The sequence below is a fragment of the Cokeromyces recurvatus genome, assembly GCF_025118155.1.
Source record: "Cokeromyces recurvatus strain NRRL 2243 chromosome Unknown BX663scaffold_8, whole genome shotgun sequence".
NCBI lineage: Eukaryota > Fungi > Mucoromycota > Mucoromycetes > Mucorales > Mucoraceae > Cokeromyces > Cokeromyces recurvatus.
Window position 1 is genome coordinate 792,229 of NW_026251394.1, and position 20,982 is coordinate 813,210.

At 31.3% G+C, this 20,982-nt stretch overlaps 10 protein-coding genes across 10 annotated transcripts; 5 read left to right on the forward strand and 5 right to left on the reverse strand.

The window, feature by feature from the left end:
- Positions 1 to 125: 125 nt before the first annotated feature.
- Positions 126 to 987, reverse strand: BX663DRAFT_485248 (uncharacterized protein; the record flags this gene model as incomplete). The annotated part of the gene is made up of 2 exons (XM_051524603.1): positions 126 to 570; positions 656 to 987. 2 exons carry the CDS (start codon positions 985 to 987, stop codon positions 126 to 128), a joined length of 777 nt encoding a protein of 258 aa, XP_051384418.1.
- Positions 988 to 1,827: 840 nt separating this feature from the next.
- BX663DRAFT_560110 (Phosphomethylpyrimidine kinase-domain-containing protein) lies at positions 1,828 to 4,251 on the forward strand. Its single transcript, XM_051531883.1, has 7 exons — positions 1,828 to 1,943; positions 2,045 to 2,715; positions 2,806 to 2,932; positions 2,997 to 3,184; positions 3,244 to 3,519; positions 3,623 to 3,697; positions 3,760 to 4,251. The coding sequence occupies exons 1-7, from the start codon at positions 1,888 to 1,890 to the stop codon at positions 3,888 to 3,890; spliced, it is 1,524 nt and encodes a 507-aa protein (XP_051384419.1). The 5' UTR covers positions 1,828 to 1,887; the 3' UTR covers positions 3,891 to 4,251.
- Positions 4,216 to 5,205, reverse strand: BX663DRAFT_530474 (uncharacterized protein; the record flags this gene model as incomplete). The annotated part of the gene is made up of 4 exons (XM_051530318.1): positions 4,216 to 4,368; positions 4,416 to 4,668; positions 4,789 to 5,021; positions 5,086 to 5,205. The coding sequence occupies 4 exons, from the start codon at positions 5,203 to 5,205 to the stop codon at positions 4,216 to 4,218; spliced, it is 759 nt and encodes a 252-aa protein (XP_051384420.1).
- Positions 5,206 to 5,627: 422 nt separating this feature from the next.
- Positions 5,628 to 7,521, forward strand: BX663DRAFT_505037 (ATP-dependent RNA helicase HAS1). The gene is made up of 4 exons (XM_051527001.1): positions 5,628 to 5,809; positions 5,877 to 6,316; positions 6,393 to 7,130; positions 7,219 to 7,521. The coding sequence occupies exons 1-4, from the start codon at positions 5,653 to 5,655 to the stop codon at positions 7,414 to 7,416; spliced, it is 1,533 nt and encodes a 510-aa protein (XP_051384421.1). The 5' UTR covers positions 5,628 to 5,652; the 3' UTR covers positions 7,417 to 7,521.
- A 274-nt stretch (positions 7,522 to 7,795) lies between these two features.
- On the forward strand, positions 7,796 to 9,548 carry BX663DRAFT_452253 (Hydroxyethylthiazole kinase family-domain-containing protein). The gene is made up of 3 exons (XM_051523778.1): positions 7,796 to 8,274; positions 8,344 to 8,655; positions 8,715 to 9,548. The coding sequence occupies exons 1-3, from the start codon at positions 7,812 to 7,814 to the stop codon at positions 9,458 to 9,460; spliced, it is 1,521 nt and encodes a 506-aa protein (XP_051384422.1). The 5' UTR covers positions 7,796 to 7,811; the 3' UTR covers positions 9,461 to 9,548.
- On the reverse strand, positions 9,406 to 10,756 carry BX663DRAFT_505040 (uncharacterized protein). The gene is made up of 5 exons (XM_051527002.1): positions 10,679 to 10,756; positions 10,552 to 10,612; positions 10,454 to 10,479; positions 9,893 to 10,368; positions 9,406 to 9,776 (listed from the first exon to the last, which is right to left on the reverse strand). Exons 1-5 carry the CDS (start codon positions 10,714 to 10,716, stop codon positions 9,592 to 9,594), a joined length of 786 nt encoding a protein of 261 aa, XP_051384423.1. The 5' UTR covers positions 10,717 to 10,756; the 3' UTR covers positions 9,406 to 9,591.
- A 795-nt stretch (positions 10,757 to 11,551) lies between these two features.
- BX663DRAFT_550819 (uncharacterized protein) lies at positions 11,552 to 12,426 on the forward strand (the record flags this gene model as incomplete). The annotated part of the gene is made up of 2 exons (XM_051531241.1): positions 11,552 to 11,870; positions 11,948 to 12,426. The coding sequence occupies 2 exons, from the start codon at positions 11,552 to 11,554 to the stop codon at positions 12,424 to 12,426; spliced, it is 798 nt and encodes a 265-aa protein (XP_051384424.1).
- A 62-nt stretch (positions 12,427 to 12,488) lies between these two features.
- BX663DRAFT_550820 (uncharacterized protein) lies at positions 12,489 to 14,897 on the reverse strand (the record flags this gene model as incomplete). The annotated part of the gene is made up of 1 exon (XM_051531242.1): positions 12,489 to 14,897. The coding sequence occupies one exon, from the start codon at positions 14,895 to 14,897 to the stop codon at positions 12,489 to 12,491; it is 2,409 nt and encodes an 802-aa protein (XP_051384425.1).
- A 1,813-nt stretch (positions 14,898 to 16,710) lies between these two features.
- On the reverse strand, positions 16,711 to 18,281 carry BX663DRAFT_505049 (eukaryotic integral membrane protein-domain-containing protein). Its single transcript, XM_051527003.1, has 5 exons — positions 18,003 to 18,281; positions 17,887 to 17,947; positions 17,657 to 17,823; positions 17,266 to 17,580; positions 16,711 to 17,205 (listed from the first exon to the last, which is right to left on the reverse strand). The coding sequence occupies exons 1-5, from the start codon at positions 18,167 to 18,169 to the stop codon at positions 17,016 to 17,018; spliced, it is 900 nt and encodes a 299-aa protein (XP_051384426.1). The 5' UTR covers positions 18,170 to 18,281; the 3' UTR covers positions 16,711 to 17,015.
- Positions 18,282 to 18,919: 638 nt separating this feature from the next.
- BX663DRAFT_431845 (uncharacterized protein) lies at positions 18,920 to 20,953 on the forward strand (the record flags this gene model as incomplete). The annotated part of the gene is made up of 5 exons (XM_051522891.1): positions 18,920 to 19,018; positions 19,097 to 19,426; positions 19,554 to 20,348; positions 20,390 to 20,415; positions 20,749 to 20,953. The coding sequence occupies 5 exons, from the start codon at positions 18,920 to 18,922 to the stop codon at positions 20,951 to 20,953; spliced, it is 1,455 nt and encodes a 484-aa protein (XP_051384427.1).
- Positions 20,954 to 20,982: the final 29 nt, after the last annotated feature.

The window sequence follows — 20,982 nt, forward strand, 5'->3', positions numbered from 1 at the left end:
AAAAGAAAAAAAAAGTAGCTCCACAAAAAAAAAAAAAAAAAAAAAAAAATATAAATATTTGTATATATTTATTATAATTTAATGCATACAAAGAATAAAAGAATAAAATTAAAGTATAAAATATTCTAAAAGGCAAAAGAATTCATGGATAAAGTTTCAGTATCTTCTTCTTCAGTGACATTAGAATTTAAATTTTCAGGGGTATATTCTTCAACAAGACGTTCCCATTCAATATGTTCTTGTTCAAGAGCATTTAAACCTTCATCATCAGTATAGAACATATAGTAAGCAGTAAAAGGTTTATTAACAAGTGAGCCCTTTCGAACACAATCTCCTGCAGCTGGGACGACACCATCTAAGGATCCAATACGAACAATATAGCGTGTATGAGATAAATAACCATTCGTAGATGTTCTGATTACTGGAGTTAAATGATCATCCAAGTGAATATTATCACCTCTTTCTACTCTTCCTTCTTCAAGTGTAGTTGTAGCCAGGGGTCGTCCAGTTGAAACCCATGAACCTTCTCTATAACTGTAAATAACTGGCATTGTATCAAGAGGATTAGCCCTAATAAATAAATATATATAAATATATATGTATATACATCAATCTATTTTAGTCCTTTTCTTTTTTTTTTTTTATTCAAAATTACATTTGTTGAAGAGGATCTAAAGGAGCTGCATTAAGTTGTCCAATTTCTCTACCTTGAACATCAAAAGGCGCTTCTTGTCTTTGAGTCGGATAAAGATATGCTTGAGTTTGAACATTATACCAATGTTGAAATCCAGTTAACTCGGGATTACATTGATAGATACGATTTCCTCTAGCAAACCAAACATCAAATACTGTCATGTTATTAGGAGGTGAAATACGTTCCTTGACATTTGCAATACTAGGCGCATTATTAACAAGTTCGGGTAAATAATCGGCACAGACAAAGGAAATAGCTAAAGGAAGAAAAGCAGTAGTTTTAAAGAATTTCATTTTATTTTTTTAAAAAAAAAAAAAAGAAAGTAGAAAGAGGATTTCTTTTTTTCCTTATACGTTTTTATATACATTTTAAACGTAATATTTACATAAAGATGAAGCATATTAAATATGTAAAAAGTATACAAATAAAAAGGCATTTCTTATGTAGTTCACATTCTTATCATCGGTTATATATATATATATATATATATATGTTAACACTGAAGTATAGACATCACATTAATATACATATATGATGACACAAATTATATAATAATAGATTTCAAGCATAGAGAATAGATAGTAAAATACGATAAAGAATACCTAAGTTGAATATATTCATTGACATGACTAAGACTCATTTAAAGCAATTTTTTATTTATCTAAAACTTCACTTTTCATAGGCTCTTTTTTTTTTATGTATTTATTCCTAATTTTTAAAATATTGTTCCTATATGAATTCATCGAAAACTGCAGAAAATAAAGAAATCATTCAAGTAGAGTAAGTAAAGAAAGATTATTCCAAAAAAAAATAAAATAAAATAAAATAAAAAATAAAAGTGACAGATACATTATTGTCAACAAATTGCAGTTTTAGTTTCATTATTGCGTATTTTTTTTTTTCAGGTTCCTGAATAAGTTTTATAAGAATTGACTTCAGATGAAATCTAATAACTTTTCTCCGATTTTTTTTTTTTTTTTTTTTTTTTTTTTTTTTTTTTTTTTTTTTTTGTTGATCGGAAAGAAGATTAGTTTTCTGAGCCTAAAATGAAAATGCAATTCCCGAAAAAAAAGAAAAATAAAAATAAGAAAGCTTATTTGAAGGAGCATTCTATTTCTATAAGCCTATTTTCTTTCCTTTCTCTCTCTCTCTCTTTCTTTCTTTCCATATTAAAATAGCACAAGTATTTAATTATGTCCAAGCAAACTCTTCCAAAGGCAATGACAATTGCTGGTAGCGATAGTGGAGGGTAGGGAACAGAAACAAAAACAAAAAGTATTATACATACTAACGTAGCTCTTCATTTCTCCATATATACAAATAAACACATACTGCTCTATATATAATTAGTGGTGCAGGTATTCAAGCTGATATCAAAACAATGACTTCACTTCATGTTTATGCCACATCAGTTATCACTTCTGTTACTTCACAAAACACAAAGGGTGTAGATGGTATCCATAATATTCCTGCAGAGTTTGTTGGGAAGCAAATTAGGGCTGTACTAAGTGATATCGGTACAGATGCTATCAAGATCGGCATGCTTTCCTCTGCTGAAATTATTAAAGAAGTAACAAGTTCATTAAAGGCATTTCCTGAACAATCTCGAAATGTCGTTGTTGATCCTGTCATGATCTCCACAAGTGGATCTCGTCTTCTAGCGGAGGACGCTATTCAAGCTTTAATCAACGACTTATTGCCCATCACATATATCTTGACACCTAATGTACCTGAAGCTGAATTTTTATTAAATATGACACCAGGTTCAATCAAGACGATAGAGGATATGCATCATGCGGCTTCAAAATTAGCTCAATTAGGTCCAACCTATATTCTACTCAAGGGTGGTCATTTGCCCTTCAAAACAAAAGATAAAGACCAAGTCATAGATCTTGTATATAATTCATTAGACCATAGTTTTCATGAAATTACCAATGATTATGTAAATACGCCAAATACACACGGTACAGGTTGTACACTCTCTGCTGCTTTAGCTAGTGAACTTGCTAAAGGTGTTAAAGGTATGTGAAACAGCTATACATGTATATATATATATAGAGAGAGAGAGAGAGAGAGAGAATAGTATATTTATTTATGTATGTATATAATAGTTGAATCTGCATGTGAAAACGCAATTAGATATGTAAAGGTAGCTATTGCACAAACTTTAGATAATATTGGTCATGGTCGTGGTCCTATTAATCATTTCCATCCATTAAGATGGTCCCCATATCAAGGGTAAACATATATAAATATATAAATATATTATTTATAAACATTTAATAATTCACTTTATTTATAGTAAATCCTTTATTGAAGCTTGTAAAGAAACACTACCTAAAGGTCTTTGGTCTGATTTTATTGATCATCCTTTTGTTCGTGGAATTGCTGATGGTACACTTCCTATTGAATCATTTACGTACTATCTTAAGCAAGATTACCTTTATTTACAACATTATGCTCGTGCTGCTTCACTTGCTGCTTATAAATGTAAGCTTAACAATAATAATCATTTGTCATCTATATCTATTTACATGAAATGTGATTAGCATCTACAATGGATATGATTGGTCTTAATGCAGCTATTGTTCTTCATATTACTAACGAATCACGTCTTCATTTGGATATTTGTTCAAAATTTGGTATTACTAAAGAAGATGTCTTGGCGACTCCTGAAAGTGTATTCAATTCAGCTTACACACGGTTTGTGTTGGATAAAGGTACATCCGGTGATATACTAGATTTAAAGATTGCTATGTTACCTTGTTTACTTGGCTATGGAGAAATTGGTCTTAAATTATATAACGATCCTGCTACTAAAAAAGGTAACACGACGATACATGAAAACACAGGGAAAATACATATTGATACACACACACACACACACACATATGTATAAACTTATGATATTATTATTAAAAAATATAGATGGAAACCCTTATTGGGATTGGATATGTCAATATGCGGCAGAAGATTATCAACAAGCTGTTCGTACTGGTCTTGGTAAATAGATGAAAAAAAAAAAACTCTTTATTATAGATTTTTAATATTTTGATTTATAACAGCTGAAATTGAAAGACTGGCTGATGAGTATATTTCTACATCTGCTGTACGCTTTAAAGACGTTTGTAAGACATTTGAACAAGCTACTCGATTAGAAGTTATGTTTTGGGAAATGGGTCTTCGTCTTTGCTAAATAATGAATCTTTATTATCTCGAATTTTTATATTATCTTACATGATCTGTCCAATAAGCAGTCATTATTTAGAAACGTGGATAGATTTTTTGGCAAAATAAATAATTTAAAACCAAGATGTGTATTACGATTAAACATTATTATTTTTTATAAATTAAAATTAATAAAGCGACCTATGGGCACACAATATCTTTGTTATATTGGATTGCCCAAGTCAGTTCAGATTATGTGAAAAAAAAAGTATCTAAAAGCCCTCTTACGGGGACAAGAGGTAAAAAGGTAAAGAAGAGAAGATGAGAAAGAAAGAGGAATATTGCTAACAAGTTTAAAGAGACAACCAGTCGAGTAATTTCTTGCCTGGATCAAGAAGTGGAGGGGGGGGTAATTTGTCGTGTATTAAGTAATCCATTTCCTGTGAAATGGTACACATAACTGGCCAGCGATAGAGCCAGGCAGAAATGTCCTGAAAATTTTGGTACTTGCATGTGCAACCATTCAGTGGCGTGTGACCGACTAAAAGTGTACATGAGGATGATATGGGCAGGCTTTAGGTATTCCTCTGGGTAACCAACCAAGACGCCATCGAATAGTTCGACTACGTTCGCTGTGTGTCATGGGTAACCAGAGTATCGGATCAATAATCAGATTGGGGCGGCAAGCGGAAAGCAAAACAGAGCGTGTCCCCTCACGTAGTTTCTGAAAACTCTCTTCAAGAAATTCTTGACGATGTTTTCGAAAGGAGCGTTGGTCTAACGGAATGGAGCTAGCGGCACAGAGTCTCCAACATGGTGTTTAAATGAATTTATACCATTGAGTGTTGAAAGCGGAGGCGTGAAGTTCGAGAAGTAATTTAGCGAGCAAGGTATCATCCGGTAAATCAATAGCACGGAAAACGAACTGGGCCTGCAGAACGGACACCCTAACCTTCATTGATGGTTGGTTTATCATATGAAGTATCACCTTTACTGATGATCGACTAGAGCCACCAAATATCCGTCTTATGCATATGTTTTGACAAGGTTCCAGTTGTTGCATATCCTTTGCACTGAGTAAACTAATAGCTAGACTATATTTGAGTTGTGGTCGGACTATCTGCGTGTAGAAGCGAGTAGCGAATAAACGATCAAATCCCTTGTGGCAAAGCGCCACCTCCAATGTGGTTGCTGCACTTTCATCGGTAACAGCTTAAAGATACCTGCAGGTAAAAAGTCTTTACGAAAAAAAAATAGCAATTTTTTTTCTGAATCTCATCTAACATTCTGTCTCCATTTAATTCCTCCTTTGTCCCATTTTTTGCATCTGTATCACCCTGCATATTTGTGTAAACATGAATTATTAAGTTCCAGAAAAAAAAAATAAAATAAAAAAATAAAATAAAATCAAAAGATGCTAAATGTAGTAATAGCAGCTGAGTAGAAGAAGGTGAATTATGCGTCCTCTTTCCTTCAAAAAAAATAAAAATAAAAGTTTAATTGAAAGAAAAGGAGAAAAAGCAATTTTGCCTTACCAAACAATTTTACATAAAATAAGTAGTTTGACCCGTTTGACCCTTTTGAACCTTATTTTTATTTTATTGTATTTTTTATTTTTTTTTTATTTTATTTTTTTTTTTTTTTTTGCTTTTCAGGGCATTAAGAAAAATAGTCATTTATATAACCAAGCCACATTTGAGGTTTAATTTCTTTTTTTTTATACATATTTTATACATAATTTTTTTTTTTTTTAAAAAAAAAAGAACAACAACATTTAAGCTCTTTCAATTATGGCTGAAGCAGTTATTCAAACTAAAAAACGTAAGCGTTCTCACGCAGAAAAGAGAGCTAATAAAAAGAAGCAAGAGATAAATCAAGGTGAAGGTAAGCCTGTAACAGAAGAAAATGATCTTCAAATCGAAAAACCTGTTGAGGAGGAACAAAAAGGTAAAGTAGATCATCATTCATTTATAGATAATGAAAACAAAAACTTATATTTAAATTTCATGAATAGATCATAAAGAGGAACCTTTGAATCTTGATTTCGAAAAGCTCGAATGTGATGAAAATACAAAAAAGGCTATCAAAGCAATGGGCTTTACTCAAATGACAGAAGTACAGGCAAAGACCATTCCTCCACTTTTAGAAGGCCGTGATGTTCTAGGAGCAGCTAAAACAGGTTCTGGAAAAACGCTTGCATTTTTGATTCCTGCTATTGAATTATTGATTCGAAAGAACTTTAAACCTAGAAATGGTACTGGCGTTATCATTGTTTCTCCTACTCGTGAATTAGCTATTCAAATTTATGGAGTTGCTGAAGAATTATGTCAATATCATTCAATTACTCATGGTCTTGTGATTGGTGGTGCAAATAAGAAGGCCGAAATTGAAAAGTTAGTGAAGGGAGTCAATTTGTTAGTTGCTACACCTGGTAGATTATTAGATCATTTACAGGTATGAAAAGAAAAATAGATCTAACTAATCGAAACATAATTAAAGATGTATATGACTTATTTTTTCTTTATTTTAGAATACACAACGATTTATTTTCCAAAATTTACAATCATTGGTTATTGATGAAGCAGATCGTATTTTGGACATTGGTTTTGAAGAAGAAATGAAACAAATTGTAAAGATTTTACCTAAAGATCGTCAAAGTATGCTTTTCTCGGCTACACAAACTACTAAAGTTTCCGACCTTGCACGTATTTCACTTAAACCTGGACCTCTTTATATTAATGTAGATGAAAAGAAAGATACCTCGACAGCAGACGGATTAGAGCAAGGTTTTGTTATTGTCGAAGCTGATAAACGTTTCTTGTTATTATTTACATTCTTACGTAAGAACCAAAAGAAGAAAGTCATCGTCTTCTTTTCAAGTTGTAATGCAGTTAAATATTATGCTGAACTTTTGAATTATATTGATATTCCTGTCATGGAATTACATGGACGTCAAAAGCAACAAAAGCGTACTCAAACATTTTTTGAATTTTCTCAAGCAGAAAAGGGTATTTTATTATGTACAGATGTGGCTGCTCGAGGTTTAGATATTCCTTCTGTTGATTGGATTGTTCAATTTGATCCTCCAGATGATCCACGCGATTATATTCATCGTGTAGGAAGAACTGCTCGTGCAGGAGGTAAAGGTAAAAGCTTATTATTCTTATTACCTTCTGAAACCGGATTTTTGAAATATTTAAAGGAAGCTAAAGTTCCTTTAAATGAATTTCAATTCCCTGAAAATAAGATTTCTAATGTCCAAAGTCAGGTAAATTAATGTTATTCTAATAATTAATGTTAACTAGTTTCTTTTTTTTAACGTTTTTTTTTTCTTTTTCTATTTTCAAAAAAATTAGCTTGAAAAACTAATTGACAAGAACTTTTATCTTAATCAATCTGCTCGTGATGCGTTTAGATCTTATTTACAAGCTTATGCTACATACCATCTCAAAAAGATTTTTGATGTGGATAAACTTGATCTTGTAAAGGTTGCAAAATCCTTTGGTTTTAATGTTCCTCCAAAAGTTAATTTAGCTATTACCAGTTCTAAATAAATTATATTATCGTGAAGGAATTTTTTTTCCTAACTAAATACCTTTTTTAACTTTATAAAATCATATCTGAATAATCATATAAAAGTCAGAGATACGCAAAAAAAAAAAAAAAAAAAAAAGGTTTCTCACCCCCCAACTTAAAATGTCTTGAAAGGAGGTTTGTTTCTTCCGCTCTTTTCTTCCTTCTCCCCCCCCCCAAAAAAAAAAAGTCCACAAGCTTAATAATTTTGTCGCTGCTCAAAAGTGTTGATGTTATATGATCACCTGGACTGAACAGAGTAATTCTATTGGACATATCAAAAAGGTTTTAAAGAATTATATAAAGAAAGATGCTGCTGCTGGATTATATTATATTTTTATTATTCGTATTTTACTATTTAGAAATTAGATAGATCATGTCCATCAAGAGAATCGATTATTCACTTTACCTTGTTACTGATCGTTCGCTTGTACCTGAAGGAAAGACATTTTTAGGGCAAATTGAACGAGCACTCGAAGGTGGTGTGACGTTAGTTCAATTACGAGAAAAGGACACAGATACAGGACCGTTCATTGATTTTGCCTTTAAAGTGAAAGCATTAACACGAAAATTTGGAGTTCCACTCATCATTAACGATCGACTTGATGTTGCTCAAGCAGTGGATGCTGAAGGTGTTCATATTGGACAAGACGATATGCCTCTAAAACAAGCTCGTGCCATCTTGGGTCCAAACAAGATCATTGGTGTTTCCTGCAACACGGAAGAAGAAGCTGCCATTGCCATTCGTGATGGTGCTGATTACCTTGGTATCGGTGCTGTTTGGTTTACTTCTACCAAAAAGAATATTAAAAAGCCTTTGGGTATTGAGGGCGTGAAAAGTAAGACAAATATATACATATATATGAATATTTATATATAAAGGCAACTTATTTTATTTTTCTTTTTAGGAATTCTTAAATCCATAGAAAATAACCCAGTTCCTACCGTGGCTATTGGTGGTATTAGTGCCAGTAATGCTTATGAACTTTTGGTAGGAACAGAGACTGGTAAAATTCATATTGATGGTCTTGCTATTGTATCTGCAATTATGGCTGCTGAAGATCCTAAAATTGCATGCGAAGAGTTATTGAGTTTAATTGAAAAAGGGTTTGAAAAGATAGGTGTGAAAGCGAAGAGGACGGTGGAGGAAGCTCTTGATTATACAGTTCAAGCTGCAAAAAATGTGAAATCTAAAACACCTATGATTCATCATATCACAAGTAAGTAAGATTAGATTAAATTATGAACTATGATAAAGCTAAAACATACGATCTATTAGATTATGTGGTGATCAATGATAATGCTAATGCTACTCTCGCTGTGGGTGCATCACCTATCATGTCAACCAGTCGTGATGAATTCGAGGATCTTGCAGTCATAAATGGGGCCATGTTGTTGAATATGGGTACATTGAATGATGTAAATAGTATGATTTTGGCAGCACAAATGAATGCAAGATATAAAAACCCAGTAGTATTAGATCCTGTTGGTTGTGGAGCAACTGGTTATCGAAAAGAAGTAGTACAAAGGTTTTTAAAGGAATGTAATTTAACTGTATTAAAGGGAAACGCAGGTGAGATTCTATCCATAGCAGGACTTGGAGGGGAGTCAAGAGGGGTAGATTCGATAGGAACTAGTGAAGAAGAAGTCATGGTGAATGCAGTCAAGACACTTGCTAGACAGAATAACTGTGTGGTTGGCTTAACAGGTCCGGTTGATTATATTTCGGATGGTCAACGTGTCTTTGCTATTGAGAATGGTGATACATTATTGCCTTTGATTACTGGTAGTGGATGTATGGTATCTTCTGTCGTTGCTTGTTTTGTTGCTGCTAATCGAGATGATTACTTGTTGGCTACTGTAGCTGCGATATTAACCGTTACAGTTGCATCTGAAATGGCAGCTGCTCGTGAATATGTCAATGGTCCTGGTACCTTCCGTGCTGCTTTAATTGATGAGTTGTACAATATCACAAACTCACCTGAAAAGCTTAAAGAATATGCAAAAATTCGAGTCATTGAATAATGATTTATAGTATATATAATAATAATAATAATAATAGCATATATGTGTGTATATCATTAAATATAATAATCGACACTATTAGGATACTACCAATTTTAATTTATTATAACAAATAAGTTTTATTTTTATTCTTATAACTTTCCAAGACGACTAGCACCATCAATACGAATAACTTCACCATTTAGCATACCATTTTCAATTATATGGCATACGAGTATAGCATATTCATGAGGAAGACCCATACGCTCAGGGAAAATGGCATCTTTAATAATTTTAGCCTTTGCAGCTTCATTCATAAGAGCCGTCATGTTTGTCTCTATAAAATAAGGAATCATTTTTTTTTTTTTTAAAAAAAACATATACACGTACATATACATAGTTTTTTTTTTTTTTTTCTTTTTTTTTTTTACATTATTAATCTCTAATATTTACCAAATATACCAGGAGCAATCGTCATAACACGGATTCCCACTGGTGCAAGATCACGAGCCATAGGCAAACCCATTGAATAGACACCACCCTTAGAAGCAGAATAAGCAACTTGACCCGTTTGACCATCCTGAAAGGCAACTGATGCTGTGTTGATAATAATACCTCGTTCATTATCTTCATCATTCAAGGTATCTTGGTTGGCCATCACTTGTGCTACTTGTTTACAGACATTAAAGGTACCTATTAGATTAACACGAACCGTAAATTCAAAAAGTTCCAACGTCATTGTATGTGACGATTTCCCTCTACGAGCTATCTTTGCAGCTGTCGCAACACCGCCACAGTTGCAAACACCTGCTATATTTCCCCACTTGTTCACAGTCTTTTCCAAGGCAACACGAACAGCTTCCTCAGATGTGATATCGACTTTTCCTGGGCAGAATGCATTAGAGCCCAATGATTTGACTAATTCTTCACTATTTATTTATTTTTTTATTTTTATTTTTTTTTTTAAAAAAAAAATGCATATCTATTTTTATATATTAGCTTTATTTTACTTACGCTCCTTCATCGTTTAAATCAAAGATCTAATGACATTATAAAAACATGATTAGTTTCGTATATACATTCAATTATAAAAGTCAGATGCTAATATTTACAGCAACTTTAGCACCACGCTTGATTAATTCTCGAACAGTAGCTTCACCAAGACCACTTGCTCTATTTCAAATGTGTTTGAATTAAGAAATGTAAACTAAACAATTGTAAATGGTATATAGTTTTCACCCTCCAGTAACAATAAATGTATTTCCTTTGATTTGCATCCCTCTCCCCCTTTTTTTTTTTCTTAACTATGAAGAGAGAGAAAAAAGAAATAATAATAATAGAGTTAGACTTGTAGAAATAAATGCAATTTATGCTGACAAACTATAAATTCACATGTGATACAGCATCTCCTCCCTTTACAAATTATACATAATATTTAATAAAACACTTTCAGCAAAACTACTGGTAATCATTTGCAGCCATCTGCTATAGATACCCCTCCCCTTTTTTTTGGGGGGATTTGTCGCTAATGCGAGTTACATTTGTTAATTACTGATAACATATTAATAAGTTTTTTCTTTATTGACTAATGTTTTAGTAATTTGTATGGCCTTTTTTTTTGTTAGTCAATACATGACAGAGAACGATAACTTTTTGTAAATTTAAAACCCCATTCGACATTTCAGGTACACTTTTTATTGTATCCATGCCATGGACATATTTATTGTTAATAATTAAAAAATATGCTATCATATTGATTTACTTCAAGTGAGTTGAATAAAAAGGAGAGAAATACATGGAAAAGTAGGTTATATGAATGTATTATTTTGGACTGGTGGTCTAGGTAACAATTAGTATTTAAAACATTTGTATTTAATTGGATAACTAAAATCAACTAAAAATGATCCATAGTTTTAATAATTACTTTGTTACACATTCACTAGGAGTAAGTAGTGGTAGTGGTAGTGGAGATTTAATAAACAATAAGTAGTAGTAAAAAGAATATATTATATTGTACTTCTTCTTCTTTTCCTTCTTCTTTTTCATTGTATCATCTATTAAAAAAAAATGAAAATCTGTGATACACTATTTATAGTTTCAATGTGGTGGATAATGACAAGCAGTTTACTACTAGTCTCATGTATCGATCTATCTGGTACTTTTCAACAAAAGGATATACATCGTTTTACTCAACTCTTGTCAAATCATTTATTATATGATCATTTCGATAAAGCCTATTTTCAATTATCAAAAAAGATATCATATCAATTTCGAGACGTTATTCATGTTAGAATAAAAACGATAGCAACAAGTAACGATGATGATTCGGTTACTGATGATGCAGTGACCACTCCTTCTTCTTCTGTTCTTATTCAACCATCTATTGTAGACGTACAGATATTAAAAAAGCAATTAAAAGGAGCAGTCGGTTGTAAGTATTCATTATTATATGAACATTTAAAGGAGGAGAAGAAGAGGATGATTTTAATTCCATTTTTTTAATAAAAGCTTTCATAGAAGATAAGCTACCTACGATTTTAGCAAATCGATATAATACGACGATTGTGCAACATTATTTAGAAGATTTAATCTATCAATATTGTCCACAGAGGCCTATTTTATATCATTGTCTTTTAGATAATCAAAAGTCTATTTTAAGGGAAATTCAAATGTTTATAACAAATGAATTGCAATCTATACTATTTAAAATAAATGAGGTTGATTTACCAAAATTATTTGAAAAGACAAGAGCTCAGATTCAAGGGATCCTTGTTCATTTCAATCAGCATACAATGGATCAAAGACATCATCGTTTAGAGTTAAAGATTAAAGAAGAATCTCGACTAGATACAAATCATCATGTCAGTTATTATACTCGCAACTGGATAACACCAGAAATGATACATGAATTTATCTCTATTGTAAATCATACAGAACTTGAAGATGGATATACAATTCAACATTTTATAGGCTTATCCACCATGTAATACTATTTTTTTTTTAGACAAATAAAAAAGGGGGAAACAATCATTTACATTATTTATTTTTTTTATTCATTATTTTTAGACGTAATTATAGATTCTATATATTTTAATTTGTGTAGTACAGCCTCACTAAATGGGATATCGTTAGATACCATATCTTGCATAATAATATCCTTGGCTAAATCAGGTTTATTCAATCTTAATAATCCATTCACAAGTTTCATATAAGTCCTTTCATCTGCTTTTATCCCCGTCTCATTTTCCATTTGAGTGATATATTGACGTGCTTTACTTATTCTCCCTTTCATTGATACAACATAAATTAAATTTTCGTATACTTCTTTAGGTGGTTTAAAACCACGTGTTCGCATGGATTTGAATAACTTCTCAGCAATATTCGCATACTTTGGATCCTTTGTAGCTACATCCAACAAAATTTTAAACGTTAAATCATTACATACGATCGGTTTATTCTGTTCACTTGGAAACAAATTTCCCCGATTATTGCGTAATAAGATATTTGTTACATAACCAACATGATTACGTTTCAGTAGGTTCATTAACGCAATATTGTTTAGAAAGACTTGATCAAATCGAGAACCATTGGCTTCCGTTAGTAGACTATCATAGATGCTTTTGTGCATATCACTTTCAGGGCTATAAAATGCAAGCATAGTACGTAATGTAGTTTCATCAGGCGCCACATTGACAAGCTTCATATGATCCAAGATGTCATATACTTTATCAGGATTGACAGGATTATCTTCCATAGCTACGATACGTAGTAATAGATTAAAATCAACCACGTCAGGTCCAGTTGTATGGGTGGCAACTGATTGAAAGGCAGCCTTTGCCGAATCGATATCACCACGAGAGATATAACAGGAAATGAGTGAAGTTAAACCTCGATGTGTAAGGGATAGACCGAGTGTTTCACTATAACGAAAGACCCTTTCAAATAATTCAAGCTCTCCTGTATGTGAACATAGTCTAAATAAAGTACGTACTGCTAATCTGGCAGTATTAGGATCTAAATAAGGTAGAATGGATTCAATTTCAGATGACAGCTCGAGGGCTAAATTATATTGTCGAGAGAGAACGATAGAACGGAAAACGTAAACACGTGTCTCGGAGCTCATACCTCCTGGGTATAATTCTTGACATTTTTTATATAATCGCATGGTATCAACATGGTGTCTCTTCTTTGCTGCAGCTACAATTAAGGATTGTATAACATCTAATGGTAAATCAACTTTATTTTCTTCCATCTTTTCCCAAATATGAATCGCATTTTCAATGTTTGTATTTGCTACATTCCAGTGTATCAATTTTCTAGCACAAAATTGAGCATTTGATATGTCCTTCATAAACAACGTGTCTGTTAATAAATTCTCTGCTATATATGATTTGCCAGTATATATACATTTTGTAACCAAGTGCTTTACAATCATCCTAGTACTCATATCCAACTGCCTCTTTTGCATATAAATCAATCGCATTTCATTTAACCGACCTTGTTCCAAACAATCTAGAGCAAACAAGTCGAACACTTTATCTAATAATTCGTGACTATTTGATTCATGTTGATCTATAAGCTGCGTTAACTCCTGACTAGGGTGATTGATTTTCAAAAACTCTGCTGCTGCTTGCAATTGATGATTGAACATCATACACATTATAACTGACCGCACACTGTCTCTTGTCAGTGTCTTTTCTAATGATTTTAAATGAGATAACCAAAAATCAATTCTATCTTGCCTCCTTTTTTTGGAAAGTACTCTGAAAACCGAGTCATATGCAGCCATACTCATACTCCATTTATGTTCAGCTTCTGTTAATAACTTTTCTGCCTCTTCGTCCCAACCTAATTCTGAAGCCAAATAAATCATCTTTTCTGCATCTTCTAAACGAAATTTTGTCAAACTAGATAAACTATCGCTTTTGAGATCTGCTAGAATATAAAAGGCATGTCGAAGCGTGTTATAGGTTAATGGATCGTCAGGATGAGCATCATCGGTAAAATGAGCAATAAAGCGATCCATATCCTGTTGTGTTAATTGACGAACTAAATGGCTTTGCTTTTTTATAATTTGATAATTTTCTAATAATCGTTTTCTCAATTGGCGTCGAAGAATTGTTTTTTTCACATGTGAGGAATAAGGCAATAAAGTAGGGTCGGATGATTTTAATGATTGGTATAATTCACGTCTAAAATTGTCTAATGGTTTGGTATGAAGAACAGGAGTTTGTATCATATTCGTTTGTAATGGTGAATATCCTGTTGGTATTTCTGTTTTCTTTGTTACCATATTGCGGGATATTTGAACTATGAGGGGCTTACTACTACTAATACTACTTCTACCACCACCACCACCACTACTACTACTACGCTTTGAAAGACAATCAAGACATAGTTTTGCAAATAATCGTTGAGATCTCCAAATTTTTTTTGTTAAAATTGATTGAAATGACATTCGATCTTTTTTTTTTTTTCCTCCTTTCAAGTAAAAATAAAGGTATATATTTAATTATATATAATATGTTATAGGCAGATTCTTATGAAAGGATGTCGAATATCGAATATAAAAGGAATGCCCCTCAATTCTATAAAATTTAAGCAGGGCTTCTTAATTTTTTTCCTTCCGCTTTTTTTTTTTTTTTTTTTTTTCTATGTGTCATCGGCTACTGAATTTATAACAAAACGTCAAAAATCAGTTCAATAAATATGATGAAAAGTGAATGATAGATGATTGCTTTAGGAATATATATTTGCGTAAATTATAGAAAATATGATTGAGCAAATTCAATCATGCTTACATAAAGTGAACTAGGAAAGAAGAAAAAAAAAAAAAAAAAAAAAAAAAGAGAGAGAGACAGAGAATAATAGTAATAAATACCTGCAATATGTATACGAGATGCCAGGAAAGGGACATAAAAGATTTCATTAAATTTAGCCTGTGCTTCATGTTATAGCCCTTGTTCATATAACAATTAGAAGGCAGGAGTATTCGAAACAGAAGAAGTTTAGCTTAAAAGAATGAACTAAAAGAGATAACAACTTTGATTATTCAAGGGATTATATTATAACATATTTTACTTGAGAACTCTAATAAAAATGTGCAAGTAATGCATCTAACTTCTTACATTATAACAAACAAGTATATATTATTTAATCATAACAGTCTACTAGTGCAAATAAGGTATCTATCTATTTCTAGTGCCTCTAAACACATTTATAAGCGAATCTCAACTACTTTAACGTCTTAGATATCCTACTATTTGACTATCCATAGGACTGTTTATCTCTATTGGTGATAATAGTTATTTTAGACTTCAAAATCCATGATAACTCTCCTTCTCTCCTTGTATGAAATATAAGCTAAATACAATATGATTGACAATAGCAGTAACGCATCTTTACCAGTTAAGAGAATTACAGATAAAAAGAAGAACTTATTAGGTTTTCATCTCAAAGAAATGGCCGACTTGTATCATTATCTATTTATTTGTCTACTGAAGAAATGCAATAACAATAGTAAAAAAGTGCATATTCATCATTTAAGTTTCACTTTTTTTTTGGCAATAATAATAAAGTTTACTTTTAATAATTTAAATTGTAATAGATACTCTATTACTACACCACCTGCAAACAATGATAGTCGTTTTTTTTTCTTAAAGGCTTTTCCACTCCAAGAAGTAAATGACTTGATCCATGGATTGCCAGTATAAAAAGAAAGTTCCTGAATTTTCATAGGATAAAAGATTCGGAGATATAATTATTCCATGGAAAAGTAGAATAGACTGTTTTGGAATAATTATAATTCTTTTAACTAGCATATAAATATGTTGAAGATATAAATAGCTTATTGTATCAATTTCACATTGAACAAATCTATTTATTTATTTATTTATTTTTTTAGGAGAAAATGACCATCGTCATTGTAAATAGTTTGATAATATGTTATGTCTTATAAAAGTTAAAGTTTAAATTGCACCTGGGATTCAAATTCCTTTTTACTACTACCTAACCTAAATGTTATTACATGTGCATATTGTAGTATTTATTTACTATAATCCATATCCGTAGTACATTGAACTCAGCAGTACAAAAAAAAAAAAGGAGGGGGGGAAGGAGAAGAAAATGGGGGGAAAGACGATATCATTTTCTGTGTTACCCTTAATTTGTGTAATGTAGCATTTTTTTTTTACACATTCTTGAACTATTTATTAAAGTTTTTTTTTTTTTTTTTTTTTTTTTTTTTTTTTTTTTATACTAATGATACATTTCTTCGGAATCTATCACGGAAAATTAAAAAAAAAGGCTTTATTTGTTAGTGTCAAGTAAGTAGTATAGATAATGTCTATGATGTATATATAAAAGGAGTCAGTGCGTCCCCCTTTTTGCACTCTTTTTTATATGAAGATAGAATTAACTATGTAGAAGCTGGCTTGTTTTCTTCTTCTGCGTCAAAAAGCACGGGATTACTATCCGGTCTACTTGTTGTTAATGCAGGTTCTGTAGATAAACGCATGTCTAATGCTTTTAATGCCAATGCTCTAGAATGATAAATATGAGTAAATACAATATAGATTCATGTATAATAATAATAATAAAAAGGATATACACAAAACCTTCTTCTTTCTGCTTCTGCACGAGTTGAGCCTGGTACAGGTACAACATGACCAAGCTCCATATCATGATATGAACGAGGACCTGGTTTACAGCAATTTAACTTGACAAGTATACCATAAACAATATTGGATATGAATAATATGACAGGACTAAATAAATAAATGTTTCAAGTTAATAAATTAAACATCATTTTTTTTAACACTATTTACTGTAAAACTTCGGGAAAGAAGGTTTGAATAGCAAATGCTTCACTTCTATCTCCCTGAATACCATCTTGATACTTGAAAAATCGAATATAAATCCATCCAATAATCCATCCAATATTTACAAGATTATAAAACACAATCGCTTTAAATAACACGAGACAAATAATACTAAAAACAGTAGCAACTCCTAATAAATTTTTTACTCGAATAGATATTTTACCTCCCATAATAGCAATGCGATGTTCAGGTACAAGATGTTTAAAAGCAACTAAAAATCCTGAAAATACACCAGATAATCCATTGATTTGAATCTGATACCTTTTTTTTAAAAAAAAAGAAAGAAAGAAAAGAAAAAAGTAAATACACGGGCTATAACGATTAGATGTATATTTACAAATATTGATCATCTCCAGATATGTAATAAGTAATGATCATGCCAATCCAAGTCACAATATTAGACATAATAGCTGTAATAAGAACAAACTTGAATAACTCTTTTGAACCCCATACTCGTTCTAAATATTTTCCACAAAATAATAAAATGGCAATGCTACCAAATAACTATAATCATTATAAATTAAATGTCTAATTAAAAAAAATAATAATCATTAATTATATTTTTACTGTTATTATGTTGCTTTCGTAAAAAGTAGCTGTTAACAAAGTCCAAGGAGCATATATAACACTGTCAATATTGGTTAATATATAACTTTAAAAAAAAATGTTCCATCTTTACTTACAATCCAGGAACAAGTCCAATAAAAGGGCAAATAGATAAAGGTAGATTATCAGGATCCGCATTTAATTTTAAACGATATATATATACATAAGAAGTAATAGATAAACATAATACAGTAGCCACAAGTGCCTTTGTCAAATGTGGCACATTAGCTATAACACTTTTCATTGCTAATTAATCAAGTAAAAAATAAAACAAGAAAAAAAAAATTAAATAAATTAGAACATTAATTGTGGTGATTATTGTCGCGTTAAAGGCACGTGACAGGAATGGGATTTTCACTGTTTTCTGGGGGGGCTACATTTAGACCTGAAACTGCCTTTAATGAAAAAAAAACACACACAAAAAAAAAGGGGCTAAACTTTTTTTTTTCGTCATAATGTATAGATTTTTTTTTTTTACAAAAAAAAATAACTTTATTAATTCTTTTTTTTTCTTCCTTTTTTTTCTTCCTTTTTTTTTTTCCTTTTCTTTTTTCTTCTTGCTTTTTTTTTTATTATTTATTTATTTATTTATTTTCCTCTCATCTTTCTCATTCAAGATTTTACAATTTCATAATCTTAAACATGACAACAAATATTATGCCTCAACAACATCAAGTATCTGTTCTTCAAAAATTATCAAATGTAAATGAACAAGCATGGCTGACACTAGGTAAAGCAAGATATTTTATCTTTTATACTTATTATTATTATGAAAAAAGGAGTATGCGTATATTAGACAAAAAAAAAAAGGGGGGAGGAGAGGAGATTAGAATTTTTTTTTTGTGATTTATTTATAATATGCAACGTATCACATATCGTGTATATGTTAACTACCAAATTTGGTTTAGTCTGGATCAAAAAAAGAACGCCACACTTACATTTATTGTTGTTACTAGGTAGCTTAGCGGAGATAATGTCGGACTTCGAAAGAGCCATGAATTCATATGAATCTGCTCTAAGACATAATCCTTACTCTATTACCGCTTTATTTCATATTGCTTCATTATACAGAGGAAAAGAACAATTCGACAAAGTAAAATTTTACTAATATATATACATGCATACATACATACATACATATATTTGTATATATGACTAACCCGATTGCTAGGCGATTGATTATTTTAAACGAATTTTAGCTATTCAAGAAAGTCATGGTGAAGCTTGGGGAGCATTAGGTCATTGTTATATAATGATGGATAATTTACAAGAAGCATATCATGCTTATCAGCAAGCTTTATATCATTTAAAAAATCCAAATGATCCTAAACTCTGGTATGGGATAGGGATCTTATATGATCGTCATGGTTCAATTGATCATGCTGAAGAAGCATTTTCCGCAGCTATGAAAATGGACCCCCAATTTGAAAAGGCAAATGAAATTTATTTTAGGCTTGGTATTATTTATAAGCAACAACAAAAATATGATCTTTCATTACAGGTATAGTTCTTTTTTGTTAATCATATATGTATATGTATATTTATATTTATATTAAATGTAAATGTCACTTGGACCTTTATTTATTTTTATTTTATTTTTTTTTTTTTTGTATTATATATTTATGTAGTGCTTCAGATATATATTACATAATCCACCAAGACCACTTACAGAAATTGATATTTGGTTTCAAACAGGTCATGTCTATGAACAACAAAGAGAATTTGAATTAGCAAAGGAGGCGTATGAACGTGTATTAGTCGAAAATTCTGAACACGCTAAAGTATTACAACAATTAGGATGGTTATATCATCAACGAAATACATCATTTTCAAGTCAATCGATTGCTATACAATACTTGACACGTTCACTCAAGACAGATGGTAATGATGCTCAATCATGGTATCTTCTAGGACGTTGTTATATGGTGGAACAAAATCACAATAAAGCATACGAGGCTTATCAACAAGCTGTGTATCGTGATGCTCGAAACCCTACCTTTTGGTGCTCGATTGGTGTTCTTTATTATCAAATCAATCAATATCGTGATGCCTTAGATGCCTATAGTCGTGCAATTCGTCTAAATCCTTATATAAGTGAAGTATGGTATAATCTAGGTACACTTTATGAATCTTGTAATAATCAAACACAAGATGCATTGGATGCCTATCAAAGAGCTGCTGAATTAGATCCTACAAATCCTCATATTCGACAAAGATTGGATCTTTTAAGAAAGTCTTCAGATCCTAGTCATCATCTTCCTATTCCAATGCCTCAGGATGTTCATAATCCTTATCAATATCAAAATGGACCTACTCATATTCAAAAAGGAAATTATTCTCAATACCCTACTACTACTACTACTACTACATCATTATCATCCACTTCCCTTTCTACAAATAAGAGCTTTGATCAATTAAGAATGGTATATATAAAAATATATTTATATATATATATATATTTAAGAGAGAAAGAAAGAGAGAAAAAAAAAAGTAAACTTACTTTGGTTTATTATTATTATTATAGGGTGAAGGTATACCCCCAATGCAATATCATCCTATTCAACGTGATCTTCCTATATTACCACCAGATCGTCGTTCACCTTATCATCATAATAGTCCAGATGTTCGTATACCAAGTATTACCAGTAGTAGTGGTAATAGTACTGCAAGCACGACTAGAACACCTTCAGATCGTATAACAAGGTCACCCACTACCAAGATGCCTATTTTACGTTCACCTAATAAACCTTCTCCACAAACATATTATACCATTGCTGCCGCTACTACCTCTTCTCGTCCACCACCTATTGAACAACCATTAAGGAGAACTTCTATATTATATGATGAAGCTCCTCGTCGTAAACAAAGTCCAGTCGAAAGTAATGCCGCAGATACACTTATGAATATGTCTCAACAAAAACGCTTATTAGATAGTAATAATGAAGAGAATAAAAAAAATGAAGATAAAAAACCAAGATTATTAACAGCAACAACAACAACAACAACAGATACAGTTCATGTATCTTAATTTATTAAAGGAGCTAATACAATTTGATT